Source organism: Antennarius striatus, chromosome 4 (genome assembly GCF_040054535.1).
Source record: "Antennarius striatus isolate MH-2024 chromosome 4, ASM4005453v1, whole genome shotgun sequence".
In the NCBI taxonomy this organism is placed as follows: Eukaryota; Metazoa; Chordata; class Actinopteri; order Lophiiformes; family Antennariidae; genus Antennarius; species Antennarius striatus.
Genome location: NC_090779.1, coordinates 7,193,229 through 7,214,300, shown reverse-complemented (window position 1 = coordinate 7,214,300; position 21,072 = coordinate 7,193,229). Strand labels below are relative to the sequence as shown.

General features: G+C 41.9%; 1 protein-coding gene across 1 annotated transcript; it reads right to left on the bottom strand.

The window, feature by feature from the left end:
* Positions 1-4,492: 4,492 nt before the first annotated feature.
* On the bottom strand, positions 4,493-18,690 carry LOC137594450 (CD82 antigen-like). The gene is made up of 8 exons (XM_068313924.1): positions 18,628-18,690; positions 15,467-15,539; positions 13,558-13,682; positions 11,808-11,882; positions 10,265-10,363; positions 9,492-9,665; positions 8,259-8,342; positions 4,493-4,671 (listed from the first exon to the last, which is right to left on the bottom strand). The coding sequence occupies exons 1-8, from the start codon at positions 18,688-18,690 to the stop codon at positions 4,588-4,590; spliced, it is 777 nt and encodes a 258-aa protein (XP_068170025.1). The 3' UTR covers positions 4,493-4,587.
* Between the last annotated feature and the right edge of the window lie 2,382 nt (positions 18,691-21,072).

The following is a 21,072-nucleotide window of genomic DNA, read 5'->3' as shown; positions in this document are numbered from 1 at the left end:
GTCGGTTCCACACAATCTGTTTGGTGGTTCAAATGTTTTCAGGAAAGCACTTCATTAGCGATTGGGGGGATAATAAACGTAACCATGTGCAATTAAATGAATTATGCTGTGGGCTTGAACCTTGTTCACCTGTGTCTCTACTGAGCTCTGACTCGACCCTCACCCCCACTCTGACCCCCATAATCCTTAACCTACTTCTACTAATTTAACTAATGCTTTGCTGTGTTGTGGCTTTGTGAAAAGGAGCTAACTTTGCATAGCTTGTTACTGGGGCGACAGTAGCTCCTTCCACAAGGGCTTGACTTGGGGGGGTGGGAGTGGTTCAAGACCAGTGTGGACCAAAGTATGGAGTGTGAACTGGTAGCTTTAGAGGTGTCAGTTCACCCTTGAGGTGCCCTCGAGCAAGGGACTGAACCCCACAAGCTACTCCAGGGCGCCACTAGGGCTGCCCTTGAGTGTGTGTGTGTGTGTGTGTGTGTGTGTGTGTGTGTGTGTGTGTGTGTGTGTGTGTGCGTGCGTGCGTGCGTGCGTGTGTGTGTGTGACAGAGAAAGAGAGAGAGAGATCCTCGTCCTCTGTATTTGCAGTCTGGCATGTGTGTGTGAATATATATCAAGTGAAAGAAAAATTTCCCCACTGGGGATTCATAAAGTATTATTATTATTCTTCATTCATTCTTTAACCAATCATAGGCTTTTGATGTAAAACCTTAATCTGCATAGTGGTAAAAAAAAAAAGAAACCCAAATAAACAAAAGAAATTGTATAATAATGATAAAATATGAATAATTCATCCATTTTCTATAACTGCCAATCCAGTTTAGGGTAGTGGGGGGGCTGGAGTCTAACCCAGTTGATCTTGGGCAATATCGGTTTATCAGGATGACACAGAAAGACAGCTAATAGTATTCCAATCATTATTCACACCCATAGTCAATTTACAGTCAGTAGTTCACCCCTCCTATATGATTTTTGCAGTGGACAGGAACACACACACACACACACACACACACACACACACACACACACACACACACACACACACACACACACACACACACACACACACACACACACACACACACACACACACACACACACACACACACACACACACACACACACACACAGGGACAACAGTATCTGGAGAGGTGTCCGGTCACTTCCTCTCCCTCTGTATGTGCAGCTCCATCTCCCTCTCTCACCTCCATTTCACCCCACCCCAGCGAAACGGTGCCTTTTCACCACGCCGTCCTGCTGATAGTAATCTGTGCTTGGCGACACATTGGGTCTGCAACAGAAGGATGTGAGAGGTCTTTACGTTCACAGGGCCAAAGACACCATGTGGAGAGGAGAGCTACCCCCATCTTCTCAACTCCCACCTCATCACAATGGATTAGATCCCGAGGGGAAAGAGAGAGAGAGGTACAAAGACTGAGAGGCAGAAAGAAATATGGCTGTGTGAGTCGGTACATCCCTCTCTGCTGGTGCGGGATCCTTCAAGCTGCTGGGCAGGAAATGAAGCGGATGACACCCTCTGACCTGCCGCCACTTGCTGCCTCTCAGCCTATCATAGAAACAATTTAAACAGCTAATGGAATGAGTCTGATCCTTTTTCCGTCTCGTAGAGGTGAGTTGTGACTCACACTGCTCATTTCTGATTATAGAGCTCCTCAGGCTTCGAAGTAATCTGTTCCAGACCTGGATAGTTACGTTATTACACGTAACTATCAGACGGACACGTGCGAGCGGAGTGCTCTCTGTTTGTTTATGCACGATCCCAGAGGGAGACTAAAAACAGGAAACACTGTACGGGTCCATGCAGGAGGAAGGGACCAGGCAGACAGGTCAGCTCGCAGGTGGAGGTGGGGTCCACTGTGGGGGTGACGGAGGGTCATGTGGGGGCGCTGCCCGAACATGCTCACGACACAATGTGAACAGGATGCTGCGAGGAAGAGCACAGCAGTCGTCGGAGGCCCCCCACGACGATTTTCTGTGGTGGATGAGCACCAATGGAGCGGAGAGCTAACAAAACACACTGATAGGGAGGCGCTTAGAGAGAACCTCCTGGTAAACATGCATCTGATTCACATGTATGAGTTCCATGCAGGCTGTAAAATGCATGCATGCTTCCTGGAGAGGAAAGACATGGTTTCTAAAGTTTTATACATCCTCAAGAGACCTGTTCTTCAAATCAGGACATTATGCTGCACCAATTCACATTACTTAGAGCCTCCGCAATACATGGACTTGACATCTTCATCATTCATGCCTTTATAGCCCTTGATCTCAATGGGACCATCATCTGTCCTACTTCCTCTGCTCGGGACCTGCTGACTGACATCATATGGAAAAAAGAGGACACTTCCTTCCTCATTGTGTTTGGCCTGGCTAGTGTGTGTGTGTGTGTGTGTGTGTGTGTTTTCATTTTTCATGCTTAGCACTCTGTTGCTGAAACATGTGTATTTTCCATTTTGGGATCAATAACACAAATCAAATCTATAATCTAATCTTTATCATGTATGACTGCTATGGTTTTTCTCCATGTGGATCTTTTTGTTACCCGACACAGTCTTCATCTTGATGGTTTCAGTGGCATCGATATAAATTTCTAGTTTTAGATTTTCAGTTATCTACAAACCTTTCTGGATTAGCTCTGGTCATCATTGTGCACAGGATGTACACTCTCAAGAAAAACAAAGATAATCTGACATCTATCACTACATCCTTAGGAAGTTTGAGACCCTTTCATATGACTAAATTCAAATTACTTGAATACACGATCAATTAAAGGGAAAGTAAAGTTAATTTTAAGTGACATATATGTTATTCATCATTATGAAAAATAAAATAAAAAATAAACGTTATATATGTGAAGCATCATCCCTTCGGTCAGAAAACCTTAAAATCTCCGCCGAAGCAGCTTCCACATTCAGTGGTCATGTGGGCATCATACGTCACTGGGGCTAAACAGTAAAATGACCTGTCTATTGATACTGTTTACTTTTCCCGAGTGCCATAATCCTGGTCATAAAAACATTTATACAATACCTCCAGTAGCTCCAGAAATGAATTAATTATCCAATAAACCTTGGGAATTCAGAATAAATACTATGGGCTGTCCGAAAATGATCTTACCTTCAAATCTATGACTAATCTATGACTATTTTACTGATTATCTTGGCAGTACTTTATAAATGTGTATCTCAAATCCAATGTGTGGTGCTGCTGACTGTATCCCTAATAATCAGAATGAGAATACAGTACTCTACTAATCCCCCAGAGGGAGAAATTGCCTTATGATACTTTATCAATCAATCAATCAATCAATCAATCAATCAATCAATCAATCAATCAATCAATCAATCAATCAATCAATCAATCAATCAATCAATCAATCAACTTTTATTTATATAGTGCTTAATCACATATGAAGACATTTCAAAGCGCTTTACAGATAGAAAGCCCTTATGATACAACAGTTGTGTGATTTGTCCTGCCACCTGCCTGATGAAAAATCTAATTGAGTCAATGTGTTGCTTTATTTTAATTCAAAGCTTTAATCAAATTTGTTGAAACTATCATTTTTAGCTTTACTACTTCACTCAGGTTAATTGTCTTGAACAACAGTGGATCTGAGCAGAAAGGCTGCTGCCACTCCATTGCTGTGAGGAATGAGCTTCTGGTATTACTTGACATCAGGTGGATCCTTTTCCTTCTGTATTTACTGAAGAAAAAAATTAATCCAGTTAAGCCACAGGGGAGCCAGACTAAATTTATGTGAAAACACAAATAAAAAACAATTAACTTAGAGGTGTAGAACTTGGGAGATATTGAAGTAAATAATTCCCTGTGAAAATCTGCATGAAATACTTAATCCAGCCTGCAGCTAAAAGCAATTTGAATCAAGTGATGAACTCATTTTACACTTAAAAGTTCTCTCCTGCCACCTGCTGGGCGGTTTAAGTACAAACAGGAACCAATAAAACCTGAGTTTTTTTTACCACCACCATTGCTCCAAATGAAAGATTCCAACAGATCCTTTTGGGTTCAAGTTTATTAAGAATTCTCAATAATACAAATAAATACTAATTTTCAAACATGCCTGCATGCCTACAGGCCCCAGCTGTCACGCGTGCGTGCGTGTGTGTGTGTGTGTGTGTGTGTGTGTGTGTGTGTGTGTGTGTGTGTGTGTGTTGGTGTGTGTTACAGGCCTGTGCACATTTTATATATATATATATATATATATATATATATATATATATATATATATATATATATATATATATATACACATACAGTATATACATGTACCTACTAACCTGTGTGTAGAGTGGATTCTTAATTTCCCTTCAGGGATTTATACAGTTACTAAAATAAAATTACAATTTTTTTTTAAACAGAGTTAACCCTCAATTCAAACGTAATGGTGCTTGAAATGAAATGGAATAGGGGCATAGAGTGGGAAACATTTGCACAGCTGCAGTGGCAGGAGAAGAACAGCTGTCCCGATTTGAGTGTGTTCATAAGAACGTGACACGAGGGAGAGGACGAAGCGTCCATCTGTGTGATGTGGAGCTGGATCAGTCTTCACTGAGCCTGGACTTCGGCATAATCTTCCACGTCCATGTTGACATTCTTGCACAAATAAATAGACAGAATCATCCCGAGGACCTGCAGGAAATAAAGATGTCAGCTATCAGAGTCGAAACTTGAGCAGAGGAGCTCTCACTTTAAAATACAAATTTGGAGAAAGAATTCAAATAGACATCAAAATTAGGTGGTTCCATGCCAATTTAAGCCAAATGTAATTAAAATTTCTGCAAAAGAAAAAGTGAAGGTATCTATTACAATTATGCAAATGTCAGGAGCTGTGACACAAAATTTCAAATCAGAAGCATTTAAAACATTGCAAAAAAGAAGAAGTAATGAGACAAAAAACACGTGGAAGATGACAATAGGAGTGTGACCTTGTTGTGTTTGAATAGGCACAACAGTCAACTGACTAACATTCCACTTTGCACAACAGCAGCTTCCATTGTGAACATTAGACAAGTGTAGGAGCACCATAATCCTGTTGGACAGTTTTCAATGTCTTTTATTTTTTGCTGTCACCATTTAAAGGACTTTTCGACCCTCAGTAGTTTAAATTAAAATAAAGAAAGATTAGATCTGGTGGAACACGAGAAAAGATAAAAGTGCCAAGACTTTAATTACAAATGGAAACCAAGTCAAAGAGTTTCCACAATATTTCCCTGCAACTGCCAATAAAGTCATGATTAAACCTTCCTGACAAGATCAATTTCTGATGTCGTAATAACTAAATTTACAGAAAAAGATCCCCTCAGCCGTGGAGTCAGTATTTTCCCTGGGTTTCTCTGTCTGTTAAAGTGCTTTGAAATGTCTGCTGATGTGATTAAGCGCTACACAGACAAAGGTTGTCTGATTATCACCATGTCCCCGAAAAAGATGCAAAAGTTGGCGAAAAAGCAAGTGACATTGAGTGCTTTCTTGCATAAAAATGATCAAAAGTTAATGAAGAAAAAGAGACAGATATTACTGACAGATATTACTGAAATATATGTGGAGAAGGCTGTCAGCTTGGTGCAGTGTCCACTGTAGGATACAGTGCACTGCATATGAGTTAAAGGCAAAGAAAAATATTGAGTAAAAAGCAAAAGTGAAAAAAAACTACTACCTGTACATCTTTCTCATTTCCAAAACTTTTTTTTAAATGACTACCAGGCTTAAACATTTTAATAAAATATCTAATTTTACACTTTTTTTCTTTTTAAAACATTAAAATTAACAGTTTGTTTGGTTTTAATGTAATACTATTGGCAAAACTCAATCAATGTATACGTTTCTACCATATACTCTGTTATTACTTTTGAAATGCATAAACATCATGTTGGGATGTGCAATTTTTTCTTGAAACGCACCCCAGGGGTGCACTACTTTCTTGAGGTAAAATGAACTCTGCATTAAACTAGCTTAGGTCATGTGTATCTGACCGATTTCAGTTTGTTCATGTCAATAATAAATCTTCAGATCAAGAGAGTCTTACTTGTGGAGTACCCCAAGGATCTGTTCTAGGGCCAATGCTGTTTAATCTATACATGTTACCATTGGAAAAGTATTATAAGAAAACATAACATTAATTCTCACTGTTATGAGGACAACACCCAATTATATTTGTCAATTAAAACAAACAAATCTGACAAACAAACTAGAGACCTGCCTCCGCGATATGAAGTCGTGGATGATCCACAACTTGTTATTGCTAAACAGTAACAAAACTGAAGTTATTATTATTGGGCCTAACACCTTAGGGAGGATTTTTCTGATACTGTAATTCACTTTGATGACATTGCTTTAACATCTACCAGTGATGTCAGGAACTTGGGAGTGATTTTCAATCAGCATTTGTCCTTTAACTCGCATAATAAGTCTGTGTCTCGGACAGCCATCTTTCATTTACGAAACGAAAGAAGGCTTTCATTTCTTATCCTAGCCGCAGAAAAAATCATTCATGCCTTCGTTACGTCTAGATTGGATTAGTTAAATTCTTTATTATCGGACTGTGCAAGCTCCTCCATTAGGACTTTACAACTAGCTCAGAATGCAGCTGATAAAATCTAAAATAAAATTCAAGATCCTCATATTCACGTATAAAGCTCTTCACTGTGAGACTCCTTCCTACATTGTAGAGCTCATTGAACTGTATTGCCCTCCCAAGGCTCTTTGATTTGAGGATGCAGGATTTTTGGTAATCCGTCAGGTCTCCCTAAAGAGAGTTACACTAATTACCTTAGAAGCATCTTTACTTCTCTTTCTTTGCTTTTCTTGCTAATACTACATTGACCCTTTCACATGCTGCAAGATACTGCCGCTGTCTATGTGCTTCTGCTCGACAGGTGGGGAACACGTATAGGAGACAGGAAATCGAAAGGGCTGAAAATCCAACCCCCATGATTGACTGCATATTCTTTCTGGACTATCTGCCACTCTCTGAGTTTCTTTTCCTTGGCCTGTCTCTATCCCCATTGTATTTCCTTTCCCACCCAACTGGTGAAGGCGAAAGACCGTCATTCAGAGTCTGGGTCCTGCCCGGAGTTTCTTGCTCAATGAGGGAGTTTTTCTCCGTAGCTGTTGCTTATGCTGGCTCTGGAGGGTTCTGTCGGGTCTGTCTCACTGTTAAAGCGCTTTGAAATGTCTGCTGATGTGACGCAATGCAAACAAGGCAGTCAGAGATTGCAACATCCCACGACCTCACTGAATTAAAATTTTTACCCTGACCTACTTTCATAATGGTCGCAGCTGTGAATGCTATATTGTACTATCGAGTATGACATTGACCTAGTTTTCCAAAGGTGAAGGTCATCATCACATTTTTGTGCCTTTGGCTTCCTGAAAATGTTGCTTTTTGTTTTGTGATTATATCTCATCAGGTTTCAGAGATGTGTACCTAAAAAGGTATAAAAGTGAAAATTTTCAAAGTCAAGGTTCCGATCTAATTTTCATGCCCTTGCCTCCCTGGATATGAAGCTTTTTGTTTCGTCTTTCTATCTTATCCGGTTCCTCAGTGTACAAAAGTTGAAAATTGACCTTGACTTAATTTTCTAAAGGTCATCTTCTCATTTTCATCCTCTTTGCCGCCCACGTAATGTGCTTTTTCTTTCAACTTTCTGTCTGCAACGGTTGTGAAGATATTTGTTGGCGGGACGGACGAACACACAACACTGACAATTACAATACATCACCGCTTTGTGGGACGTAATAAAGATTGATTGACTGAGTTTCTGTCCTTAAGTGGTGAAGTGTTTTTAATCTTGAACAGACAGGAGTGTTCTCCATGTCTTTAACAAGACTAATGGAAGCAGATAAAACGAGAGTCGTCCTCCTGTTGTTTTACTGTTTGTACTGTGTTTTGACAGCGTTGCACTAAAATTCAAATATTGCTCATTACAGCTAAACACAGGGTGGGATAATCAGATTTCCCAGGGGTCCCACTATTTAATGCTAGCTCTACCCACACTTAACAAATAATGCATTCCTTGGTTTAAATGAAATGGAATGTCTCCAGTGGAAACATTCCATTTAACTTTTAAGCGACATGCATCACAAACACTGTGAGTAATTTAGTGAATCTGTTTCCTTTGACCTGCCTTAGCTAAAGGATGGGGTATGAAGACAGAGATGTGTCAAAGAGGTTGAGTTACTGACAGTATGAACAGTAACGGTGCAGAAACCATACAAACCTCCACAAATGCCACACCGACACAGATTGCCAGAATAACTCCACAGTTGTCCAGAAGCCATTTCCCCACTTTGCTCATGCAGCCCTAAGAGAAAGAAACAGAGGACGAAACAGAGGAAGGTTAAGAGAGACGTGGAAAGAGGGGGTTACAGGTCATGCAGAGGAGAGATGAATGGCTATGTGATCCCAGCCGGACAAAAACCTTCAAAACACGACTGTTAGCTTTGGAATGATTGTATGAGAGGAAGAACAACACGGCTTAGCCGCGTTGATGACAATTGAAGAGAAAGAAGATAATGTTTCTGAAACATTCGGACCAAACATCACAATAGATGTTTCCTGGTTTTTGAACGAATCACAAAGAACACACGACACCCCTCAGCTGTGTTAAAGTCCAGTGACTGACACCAGTCAAACAGGCTCATGTAGCAGATGGAGGTAGAGGGTTTATTACATCCCAGCAGCTGAAGTAACACCGCTCAGGCTTCAGATTCAGCTCTGCTGGCAGTGATTCACATTCCTGAACATCAGTGGGGCTGGGAGGCATTTCTTACACCTCACAATTCACATTGTTTCTGAGAAAATGTCTGACAGCAGTGACAAGTAGATAAACACTTTCACACAATTACTGCAACCATTTTGTTTCCCACACTGAAAAATTATAAAATGGGTTTAGAATGAAATGAAAACGCTACTTTCCATCCTTTGTAATGACTCAAATCGTAATAATCCAGAGTCACATGTTCTAGTTGTAACATCCTGAATGTAGAATTTGCATAATGAGTAAATTTACTTCACAAGCAGAATCCTTTGAGTGTCCAAGTGTTCCACACCTAAGGTACTGTCCACTGTAAAAAGCTGCCAGTAAATCATTATGGTACATTAACAAAGATTAAAAGCATTAAAATGTATGTCATGGCTCCATTTGTGGCATTACTTATAGATGTTGTGAATAAAGGAAACTGCCTGATGTGAGAAGTGTCTGCATGCTGAACAGATCATGGCTGATCATGAACCATACTCAGTACTGGAAAAAGTAAAGAGGGAATAAATGGAGGGAATAAATTCCCCAACGCTAATGTTGTCTTATCAAAGTGATGCAGCCTGGGGGACATTCCCAGTTGTAACCATTGAACCTGTGAAGCTGTTGGCTTCATCAGTTCATTCAGAAACATTATTTTCCAAATGATTTACGATCTGAGTGTCAAACCAGGAATTTAGGATTGTTTTGTACCGTTTCATAGACGGGGGGATCTGCAGACAGGTGCTCACACAGGCCGAAATGTCTGATGATCGGGCCGGGAAGAGACTGGTTCCGACAGGAACATGAATAGAGGTTCAGAGAACTGTTCCTGATCGCAATGTTCTCAGACCAGTCGTCAGGACCGGTCCATCCACAACACTGCATCTGGTGATTTGAACGAGAGATAAGATCAATATTCAGATAGGATAAAAAGAGAGAGAGAGGGGATGGATGGAGTGAAAATTAATATACAAAAACAATAGCGCGGGATTTAACGATAGGCATTGGATTTAACAATAAAAGACATCTAGTTAAAACACAGCTATGATAGCAGATCTACTGGTTCAGTGAATGAACATTTCTAGTGAATCTGATTTAAAGTTGGGTGATCAAGGTGAAAGTTATATCTAATAAAGAGATGGAGGAAGAGAAAAGGTCATCTAAATAAATGACCACTCTGCTTTTAGCTGCTTTTCTTTCTCAATGGTTATAACTTGTGATTCTGAGATATCCTCTGAAAATGCCGTCACTTTGAAACAAAAGCTGGGAGTGGAAATTCTCTCATGTTCCCATTGTTCTCAAAACATAGAAATGTCAAATGTACAATAATATGCATGGATCCAATTACAAAACTTGCGCTAATTTCAAAACCTAGGCAAACAAAACTAAAACTATAGATAACAACCTCTAAGATGTAGTTGATTATGTTGGATTATAAAGACTTGTGTGTCTTTTGCGAACCCAGTCAACCAGAGTCAACTAACCTTTCTCTGAAAGTTGTCCAAGGCTAGCTCAGTGGTCCGGTTCTGGCCACTGTAGTTGAAAATCATGCCCCTGAATATTTTGGACATCTCATACTGCAGCTGGAAAAAAGATGAGAGAACACCGTTATCTAGAAAAGCACTGATTCATGCACATTACCTCACGAAGGCTGAATGATCCTACCCATGTTTAGCTTGTTTAGACCAATGTTTCTCAACCTTCTTTGAGCCACAGCACTTTTTTCATTAAAAAATTCACAAGACACACCATGGACCAAAAATATTCCAAATGACACTTTTTAGCCTGATATAATTTATCCATAGTAATGACAATATAGTCTCTCAATTCATTTATACTCACTCAGTGTGAGACCTGAGCCTGTGTAGAATCTATAATATGGCAGTCAGGCTTGAAAAGCTCACCTCACAGTGATATGTCATGGGAAATGAGAGCAGTGTTACAATAGCCTTGTCTCCTTGGCAGCAGTCAAACAAAACCCAATAGATCAGCAAAGCTTAGCCTTAAACCACAGTTTTGGTTCAGTTCAACTTGTTCGTCCTGGTCCTGCAAGATCAAGTCCTTCCTAACAACTGATGCTGAACTACATGAGTCCCTAACCCAGTCACAGCATTCAGTGGAGGCTGAACAGAAATTAAGTGTCATCTTTATAGGTAAAGAGTTTTCAAATCTTTACCTATTATCTCACACAATGCAGAAGTGTTGACATCTTTCCATATCTTGGTGGGTGGGAACTTGTCATGGTTGGTACGTTCTACATGATGTGAACAGAGGTGCAACGGAATCCACTGATTTTATCTCTCCTGCTAAGCAGGTTTTCATTTCAGCCTCCTATCAATGTGTTCAGTTCATTCAGATGCTGAATGATATCTGCCTGGTATGCCGGCCTTGCACACCAGCCATCACCTGCAAGCAGCTTTGCGTAATCGGACCCCTCATTTGTCAGAAAATTGTTTGTCAAGGGGCCGGTTCAGAGTTAATATTTTTCATTTTAAAAAACTTCTCCATCACCCACACCTTTCGTATGCGTCACTAATTCTTTTGTCTCAAAATGACAGGGAAATCAACTACCTGCTGCCACCAACATGCTGCCACCCACTGGTACGGAGGGGTACTGCATTACTCTGCCACACAAGAATCCAGATTACAGTGCTGACACTCAACAACGGTCTTTTTTAGACCATTTAGGTGAAAAGTCGATTATTTCCCATGGCACACCTGACACGTTCTCATGCCACACTAGTGTGCCGCGCACAGTGGTTGTGTAACATTAGTTTAGACTGCCTGGTCCACACCATAACACACTACAACATCCTGTGGAAATCAGCTAAGCAATTTTTGTGGGAGGAGGGATGGTGGGATGACGACTGCCTGAGAAATAAGGCCACAGGAGTAATCAAAAACATCAAATTTGGAGAGACAAATTTATTCCTTGTTTAACTAAACAAGGAATAAACTGAAGACTTAAAAATACACTGAGACAAGAGGACAGATTATTCAGAGAAAGCTGAAAAAAGTGTATCGTACCCCATCTCTTCGGACATACATGAGAACTCCAGATGCGATCTGTGCAATGAGGATGAACAGTAGGCAGATGAAGTACTGTGGGAGATGAAGGAAAATGTCAGAATAACGGGGTTCACACCGAGAATATCTCAAGGAGACACTTCTAGGTGAATGTTTCATGGAAGAAATAAGTGTGCAGGAACTTCAAATACAGTATTTTCCGCATTATAAGGCTCACATAAAAGCGTATAATTTCTCATAATCCCGTAATGCGCTTTATAATCCGATGCGCCTTATAAATGGATTAATATCAATTAGGGCTTTAGATTCACTTTAGATTCATTAATTACACATTAACGCACTATAAAAATGAATGCAATTAATAGCGAGTGGCAAATTTGGCCCATTGAAGGACCCGTAGGCTGCAGTGACGTCACTTCCCACCTGCGCCACTAGTCAAAAGCAGGGTGACTGACAACAGAGATGGACGCGACACAGGAGAGCGAGGCAAGCCCACTCGGACCTTTGGACGGAAAGTTTAAGTACTCTTACTGAGCTGCTGTTTGACGGCAAAGCAACCTGCTGAGAACACCGGTGACCGGCTACGATAACGTAGCAAAACATAGGAGGTTTTCAACAACTCTATTAATAAAGTTTGACTGACTGACCGATCTCAGTATTTCCCAACTACTGTGGCGCCGGAAATGCCCTTGTCCTGTCATCTGGAATCTAGTGACGGTCCATTCTATTAGTTTGTGGAAACACACGGAGAAACTGGCATAAAGGTAAATGAAAGACCCTCAAAGCTGAACTTCCAGCCTTTTCTGAAATTTCAAGAGCAGAGTCACTGCTAGACAACGGTACCTCGTGTGCTGCAATTGCTTTGCAAATGTAGTTGATACCTGAAATAACACGTTACGAGGGGCGCATTTAGACTTGTGTATTCTGTCTGCAGCGACGTGCGGTGAGATTCACGGCGGTGAGACACCGACGTTAAAGTCAGTTCTAGGAGTAAAACAACGTCACATTTTCCAGTAAATTAGCAGCGTGACATTAAAACTGGTTTAAAAAATTGTTTAGACAGCAAATAGCTGCACCTCACCTCCGACTGGACTACCGATCGATCGAAACAATATTTAATTAATAAATGAAGACGAACGTCGGAGTTTGAATATCTGCTTCGAACTTCAGATCAGTAAATAATCCGCCCTGTTTGAACTGAGTGGTCCACCGTAATGAATTTAACCAGTTTTTAATGTCAGGTTTTTTAATATGCGTGTTGACTTCTTTCTAAGATGGCAAAGTGATCAAGTGATCAGGTTTCCTTGATGAGGCTCAGAATGGCTTATTGACATAAAGGTACTCACAGTCATGAATGCTGTAGCCAGTGGACGGATAGCGCAACTACAGCCACTAGTTTTTAAATCTATTTCAATAGTTTTTATTTAATGCGCCTTATAATCCGGTGCGCCTTGTATATGAAATAAATTATAAAATAAACAATTCCTTAAAGGTGCGCCTTATAATCCAGGGCGCCTTATAGTGCGGAAAATACTGTAGTTGGTAGAAACTGTAAACAAAGTTTACCGTTGCTATTTTTTTCACTATTTTGGGGAGCATTTAATGCCTTTGTTAGAAACTATTAATATTCTCTGACATACAGACCATCTAGTTTCAATGTGCCTCATCTCTGTGTATCGACTAAGTCATTATGTCTGCCTCTCTCAAAAATAGACCACGCTGTATGATGATAGTGCTGGAGCTTCCTCACCAGACCCAGCAGACAACGGATCTCGTAGATGGCTCCGAAGCAGCCAAAGAAGTCTACAAACATCAACAAGAAACCCACTCCGATGAGAAAGTAGGAAATCACTTTTAGTGACTCTGATGACTCCTCTGAGGATAAAAGACAGAAACATAATTTTATCATTAACATCATTCGCACCAAGTCAAAGACTGTCTGTTACACGGGTCTGGAGGAGCTCCAGCGAGTCAGTCTGCTCAGGGTCCCAGAATGTGAGCTCTGTGAAACGGCTCCAACTCCAAACATTCCTGCACCAACCCAACCAGCCTGAGCCATCAGAGATTTACATCTATTCGCTGAAGAAGCTGACAGACAAAGATGCTTCAGGACTTGCTGAAGCTAAAAAGATTTAGTTATTCCAAATTACCATAGCATATCATCCGCTGGGTATTCATGCAGCAATCATCATGTGGGTACTGTTCACTTTTAAAACAGTACCACTACTCTTTTTGGAACTATCCTCTCTCCATATTCACAAAAAATAGGATTTCAGTATTAAAAAAAAAGTCACCAAATATGCTGCAACACCAACTCTGCTTCAAAAAAGGAAGCTGTCTAAAAAGCTGAGAGCAGATGAACAAACTGTTTGGATTCACTTATTGTGCCTTTGCTTTCAGCAGATTTCAGACATACAGAAATAAAGGGATATTTCAAGATTTCATACGCCTAGATAATAAGATGAAGATTTAATTAGCTAATTTATTACTTTAGGTTTTGTCATCCTTTGAGGGTTCAACCGTCCAATGAACATACAGTACAAAGGACTTGCCTTTCAGCCTGTCAGATATGATGCATCTTCATGTTTTCTATACTCAAACTTTCCAGGTGTTTCATTGTATTACTCAACAGAGCTTTCCCTTCACGCTAGTGGGTTTGTCTGTATAAAGTTTTGAAATGTGTGAGCACATTTAATGTGGTGCTGATGTCTTGATCTCTTCTTTACACTCATACTCAGATATTTCAGGTGGCTGTTTTTTCCTTTCTTGATTTAGCATGAACTTGTAATCTGCAGCAACGATGCAATTCAGTCAGTAAATTCAGTAAACGGACACCAGAATGGAACCAGAAACATAGCTTTGTCTCTTTGGAAGCTTTTCAATACTTAGTATATGTAAATAACTGTGACATCTGTGAAGGTGGGACATCTTGTCTGTACATATCTGCCATTTGGGGGCTGGCACAGTTTACAGTAAAGCTCTCTGGAAATAAGACAACACAGCAGGAGATGTCCACCTCTGCCTGAAGGCTCTGGCTCTCCACAGATGTGTTTGTGGTCTGTGTCTGCAGGGCAGCTTCTGAGATGATGCGGATGCTGAATTTTATCTGTTAGTCACGTTTCCAGTTGGTAGAAACAATTTTTTGTGGTTCCTTGGAAATGACTCAAACGGAATACAACTCATGAAAATGATGCTGAGCAGGCTACAGTATTTAAGGTTTGACAAGCACTATCTTCAATCTTGATTTCCTTTGCCTTGGGTCAAAGGTATTTTGTTTGCTGATGTGTTATCACTAAAAGAGACATGCTATCATCCAAACACACAAAGTGGTGGAACGGTGGCATAGTGGTTAGCACTGTTGCATTACAGCAAGAAGGTCATGAGAGCAAACCCCAGCATTTCCAACAAGGCCTTTCTGTGTAGAGTTTGCATGTTCTCTCCGTGTCTGAATGGGTTTTCTCCAAGTACTGTGGTTTCCTCTCAACATCATGAAAAACATGTGTATAAGGACTTTTAGGCCATGCAGCAGCCCAACCAACTCTCAATCTGACCTCATAATTCGATTGTATGGTTGTATAATGACCAATAAAGCTTCTTCTACTTCTTCTAAAGGATGTGGCAGCAGGATTGCACATGTGTGTGAGTGTTGCAGTACTTACTTAGAACTGCAATGGAGCTTAGGTTATCAAACCGGATCCAGATGCCAAAGCCAATGATTAATGCTCCGAATATCTGTGAAGAAGAAATAGAAGACCTCAGATAAGAGTAAAAAACATAATGCGGAGGTGTGATTTGTGCCTGTTCAGTCTGTCACGTCTGGTAAAAGTCCAAACCTCACTCCTCTCATAATAATGTGCCCCATAGATCATGTGGAGAAGACCTAAAGTGTCACTCTAAACTAAGCTGGGCACAGCTGTCACAAGATCTACAGTCTTCAGTATCGCTTGTTGGAACAGAAAGATCACTAGTGTAAAATAAGGAGGGCCTCAGGGCCTTCCAATCCCTGTACGCCCAAAGTAGGAGCTGCGTTCGGGTTCTCAGCGGTAAGTCAGACTTGTTCCGAGTAGCTGTTGGCCTTTGCCAGGGCTGCGCTTTATCACCAATTCTGTTCGTGATTTTCATGGACGGGATATCGAGGTGTAGTCGTAGTGAGGAGGGTGGTGGCCTGAGGATTGCATCGCTGCCTTTTGCAGATGATGTGGTCCTATTTGCGTCATCGGCCTGTGACCTGCAGCACTCACTGGTTCGGTTTGCAGCCGAGTGTAAAGCGGAGTTTAAGTATCTTGGGGTCCTGTTCACGAGTGAGGGAACAATGGAGTGTGAGATTGGACGGAGAATTGGGGCAGCAGGAGCGGTATTGCAGTTGCTTTACTGCACTGTTGTCACAAAAAGGGAGCTAAGCCGAGAGGCAAAGCTCTCCATCGACTGTTCAATCTTCGTTCCTAGCCTCACCTGTGGTCATGAGTGATGGGTCATGACCGAAAGAACGAGATCGCGGATACAAGCGGCTGAAATGCGTTTTCTCAGGCGGATAGCTGGTGTCTCCCTCTCCACATGATCTTAGAGATAAGGTGAGAAACACTGCTGTTCGCGAGGGGCTCAGAGTAGAGCCGTTGCTCCTTTGCGTGGAAAGGAGTCAGTTGAGGTGGTTTGGGCATCTTGTGCGGATGCCTCCGGGGCGTCTCCTAGGGAGGTATTTCTGGCACGTCCAGGTGGGAGGAGAAATCGGGGCAGACCCAGGACCAGGTGCAGGGATTATATCTCAACACTGGCCTGGGAACGCCTTGGAATCCCCCAGTCAAAGCTGGTGTATGTGGCCAGGGAAAGGGAAGTTTGGGGCTCCTTGTTGAAGCTGCTGCCCCCGAGACCGGACTACGGATAAGCAGTGGAAGATGGATGGATGGATTCTTCTTTTCCTTTCGGCTTTTCCCTTCAGGGGTCGCCACAGCGAATCAATTTCCTCCATCTAGCCCTGTCTTTTGAATCCTCTTCTCCACACCAACTACCTTCATGTCTTCCCTCATTACATCCATAAACCTCCTCTTTGGTCTTCCTCTAGGCCTCCTGCCTGGCAGTTCAAAACTCAGCATCCTTCTACCAATATATTCACTATCTCTCCTCTGGACATGTCCCAACCATCTCAGTCTGGCCTCTCTGACTTGATCTCCAAAACCTCTAACATGTGCTGTCCCTCTGATGTACTCATTCCTGATCCTATCCTTCCTGGTCACTCCCAGAGAGAACCTCAGCATCTTCATCTCTGCTACCTCCAGCTCTGTCTCCTGTCTTTTCCTCAGGGACACTGTCTGTAGACCAAACAACATCACTGGTCTCACCACAGTTTTGTACACCTTTCTTTTCATTTTAGCTGAAACTCTTCTATCACACATCACACCTGACACTTTCCTCCACCCGTTCCATCCTGTCTGTACACGCTTCTTCACCTCTTTTCCACACTCTCCATTGCTCTGGACTGTTGACCCTAAGTACTTAAAATCCTCCACCTTCTTGATCTCTTCTCCCTGTAACCTCACTCTTCCACTTGGGTCCCTCTCATTCACACACATGTACTCTGTCTTACTGCGGCTAACCTTCATTCCTCTCCTTTCCAGGACAAACCTCCACCTCTCTAGCTTCTCCTCCACCTGCTGTTCCCTGCTCTCACTACAGATCACAATGTCATCTGCAAACATCATAGTCCATGGACATTCCTGTCTAACCTCATCTGTCAGCCTGTCCATCACCATAGCGAACAAGAAGGGGCTCAGAGCTGATCCCTGATGCAGTCCCACCTCCACCTTGAACTCCTCTGTCACACCTACAGCACACCTCACCACTGTCTTACAGTCCTCATACATGTCCTGCACCGCTCTAACGTACTTCTCTGCCACTCCAGACTTCCTCATACAATACCACAGTTCCTCTCTGGGCACCCTGTCATAAGCTTTCTCCAGATCTACAAAAACACAATGCAGCTCCCTCTGGCCTTCTCTGTACTTTTCTATCAACATCCTCAAAGCAAATACTGCATCTGTAGTACTCTTTTTTGGCATGAAACCATACTGCTGCTCACAAATGTTCACTTCTGCCCTTAGTCTAGCTTCCACTACTCTCTCCCATAACTTCATTGTATGGCTCATCAGCTTTATTCCTCTGTAGTTGCCACAACTCTGCACATCTCCCTTGTTCTTAGAAATGGGCACCAGCACACTTCTCCTCCATTCCTCAGGCATAGTAGGATGGATAGTATGGATGAGAGGCTCTGTTGGACCACTACCACTCCCCAAACTCCACAGTCATTAGAGCCCCAGTTAAGACCTGTTCATTTAGGACTTTTGAGCTCCCGCTAGCCGTCATTAGCCCACCACTTCCTGGCTTCTCTTAGCTTCCACTATTCTGCCCACATGGGCAAACACTGACAGACACACGACCACTTCCAATTAGACACCAGTCGTGTTCACATCAAACGGTTTGGGTCAGGTTTACAGTCACAGTCTCCCTGGAGAACCCTGGACATCCTCAAAAGGACCATTTTAGGAATATGGGGAAATATCACCTCCTGAACTTTATGCTGTAGCCAGTGTTAGAGAGGAACAACCAAACAGAAACCATCTGCCGTCGTTAAGACCTGGCAGTGCTCACGCCCCAGGCAGTCATGTGACATCTACTGTATTTCCTCTCATTTCTGACAGTATTTGAATGAGGATAAAGAAAGCATGGGATGGACCTAACTCTGTCAGTGTGTCTGATTCATCTGAGGTAATCAAGAGGAAGTCAAGGCCACAAAGCAGCAGTGAACAAATGTGATTACTGTACTTACAAAGAAGGAGAAGTTGAATAAGACTGCCAAGTACTTGGTCATAGTGAAACATACTTTTCCCATGGCTGCGGGTCTGGAAGAGAGAAGTACACAGAATACATTGGTTAAATTATGACAACAGATTGTTACATTACGATGACAGAGAGAGCAGACACAAGACTGAGAAAAGATACCAAAACAATGAGAGCTAGCCTTGAAATAGCCTTGCTTTAATAGTATTGAGCCACAGAACAAGGACACAGGAAAATCTGCACAGCAAGGTAACTGAAACCCTGAGTTTGTTACTATAGTAACAGACTTTCTGCAGCTAGCCTGGTTGGGAGCAGGTTTTATTCCATGAAACCCAGGGTTTCCTCTGACTCCGCCCTCCTTCACAGCTGCTCATGTTGTTTGATTTCCTGGTTCTGATGGACAGCAAGTTCGGTTTAAAAAGAAACTCTGTCCGTATTTTAGATGCAAACATGGTATGTCCATTTGACAAAGATCCCACTGATGGAGGTGCAGCATTAACTCACAGGAATTAAATATTTTTGTATTGAATATAGTTGTCCCGTCATATCCAGACAGTTATCACAACCTAATCCATCCTCACATCTGCAGTATAACAAATCATAGTCCTGCTCTTCCATCCCAGCAGGTATTATGTGTAGCACTGCATTTAGTTTTTTTCTATGCAAACGGTAGTTTTCTGTACAATGTGGTAGATGCTCAGTGCGCTTCTCCTTGAAACAACTTTCACCCCAGTTTACCAACTTCCCTGGAGATAAACCCGCCAGAATCATCAAGGTGTTCCACAGGATTGCAGGTGAATTAATTAACATAACAATGTTGATGATGGGAAGGCCATTCACAGCATCATGTGCAGGTACATGTAGATTGACTACTGTTTCAACATGTTAAAGACTGCATCATAGATAAACTAACATCTGTTCAGATCATATGTGGTTGTGCAGACTACATTTCTGATGTGGAAGCAAAGTGGTCTGGGTCAGTTCCTTCCTCATGGATGTATGGTCTTACCTGAGCAACAGACTGCAATGTGGTAAATAGCATAAAAGTTTGCAATAAATCACTTCTCTCCATCCTTTAATCCACTCGAATATATCCACTATATATCACAGGAGACTTTGATGACTTTTAAAGCATCAAAGTCTCCTGTGATGTATATATTGGGCAGGTAGTCTATTCACAGCATAAATGTACAGGTACATGTACTGTAGATTGACTACTGTTTTAACATGTTAAAGACTGAACCATAGATAAACTAACATCTGTTCAGATGATCTTCTGTGATGTTGCAGACTACATTTCTGAAGTGGAGGCAAAGCAGTCTGGGTTCATGACTCATGAATGTATGGTCTTACCTGAGCAGCAGGCTGCAGCGTGGCAGGTAGCCAGGTTTGCAATAACTCACTTGTCTCTGTCATTTAATCCATTGTAATATATCCACTACACATCATAGAAGACTTTGTTGGCTTTTATCTGGAGGACAGGGGTTACCCATGGCGACCGATGCTGCTGACCTCTTACACTGCACCAGGTCCCCCACAGACTTTCCACTATTTCACTTCCGCTATCAAGGAAATCATGCACTAGATGACAGTTTTTTGATTTCAATTCTTATATAATATTTGTATAAGTATGGGTATAAATAGTGTTCTTATGCACTGTTTTTATATTGTGCATATACCAAATAACTTTTTTATGGACATAAAATTAGAAAGTTGAAATAGGCCTTGTTATTTAACAGAACTTGATGTGGGTGAGAGCACATAATGTAAAAAGCATTATGTTGGTGATAAAACAACTGTATAGTCAAACATCAACTATGTATTTACTGTACAATGTAAAACATAATCAAAATGGGGACGTACTCCCATGAGATGATGCAGAAGTCTGACCTGTGTGAACAGTGTTTTATACTTCTTTCTCAGCTGCTGCCATGTGCGCTTCTCTCCTGCGGGATTACACCTACATCCATCCACCCTTTGTGTAGACCCGCTTCTTCTGCTTTTGCAGGTCGCGGGTAGCTGGAGCCTATCCCAGCTGACTGGGGGTGTGAGGCAGGGTACACTCCGGGCATGATGCCAGTGCACTGTGGAGCCACACGTAAACAGACAAACACACATGCACACATGCACACCTATGTTTTTGGAGGTGGAAGGAAGCTGGAAAACCCAGAGAGCTATGCTGTGCAGCGGTACCGGGTTCGAGTCCCACTCTGTGCAGAGTTTGCATGTACTGCTGGGATTACACTTAAATAAAATAAATTATTGTCCATAAGTGTGTTTGTGTGCGTGTTTTGCCCAATCAACAACAAGCTCTCCAACCTCAGACATACCTCCACTGGTTCCCCTCAGGGCTGTGTGTTCTCATCTCTGCTCTTCATCCTCTACACCGATGACTGCAAATCTACCCAACCTCAGTGTCACTTGGTGAAGCACG

Excerpts from the sequence above, each read along its gene's own strand:
- LOC137594450 (XM_068313924.1), bottom strand. The coding sequence starts at position 18,690 with ATGGGAAAAGTATGTTTCACTATGACCAAGTACTTGGCAGTCTTATTC. Across the intron at positions 13,683-15,466 it reads AAGCTCCATTGCAGTTCTAA|AGGAGTCATCAGAGTCACTA; the intron begins GTAAGTACTGCA and ends TTTTATCCTCAG. Across the intron at positions 10,364-11,807 it reads TGTATGTCCGAAGAGATGGG|CTGCAGTATGAGATGTCCAA; the intron begins GTACGATACACT and ends TCTTTTTTCCAG.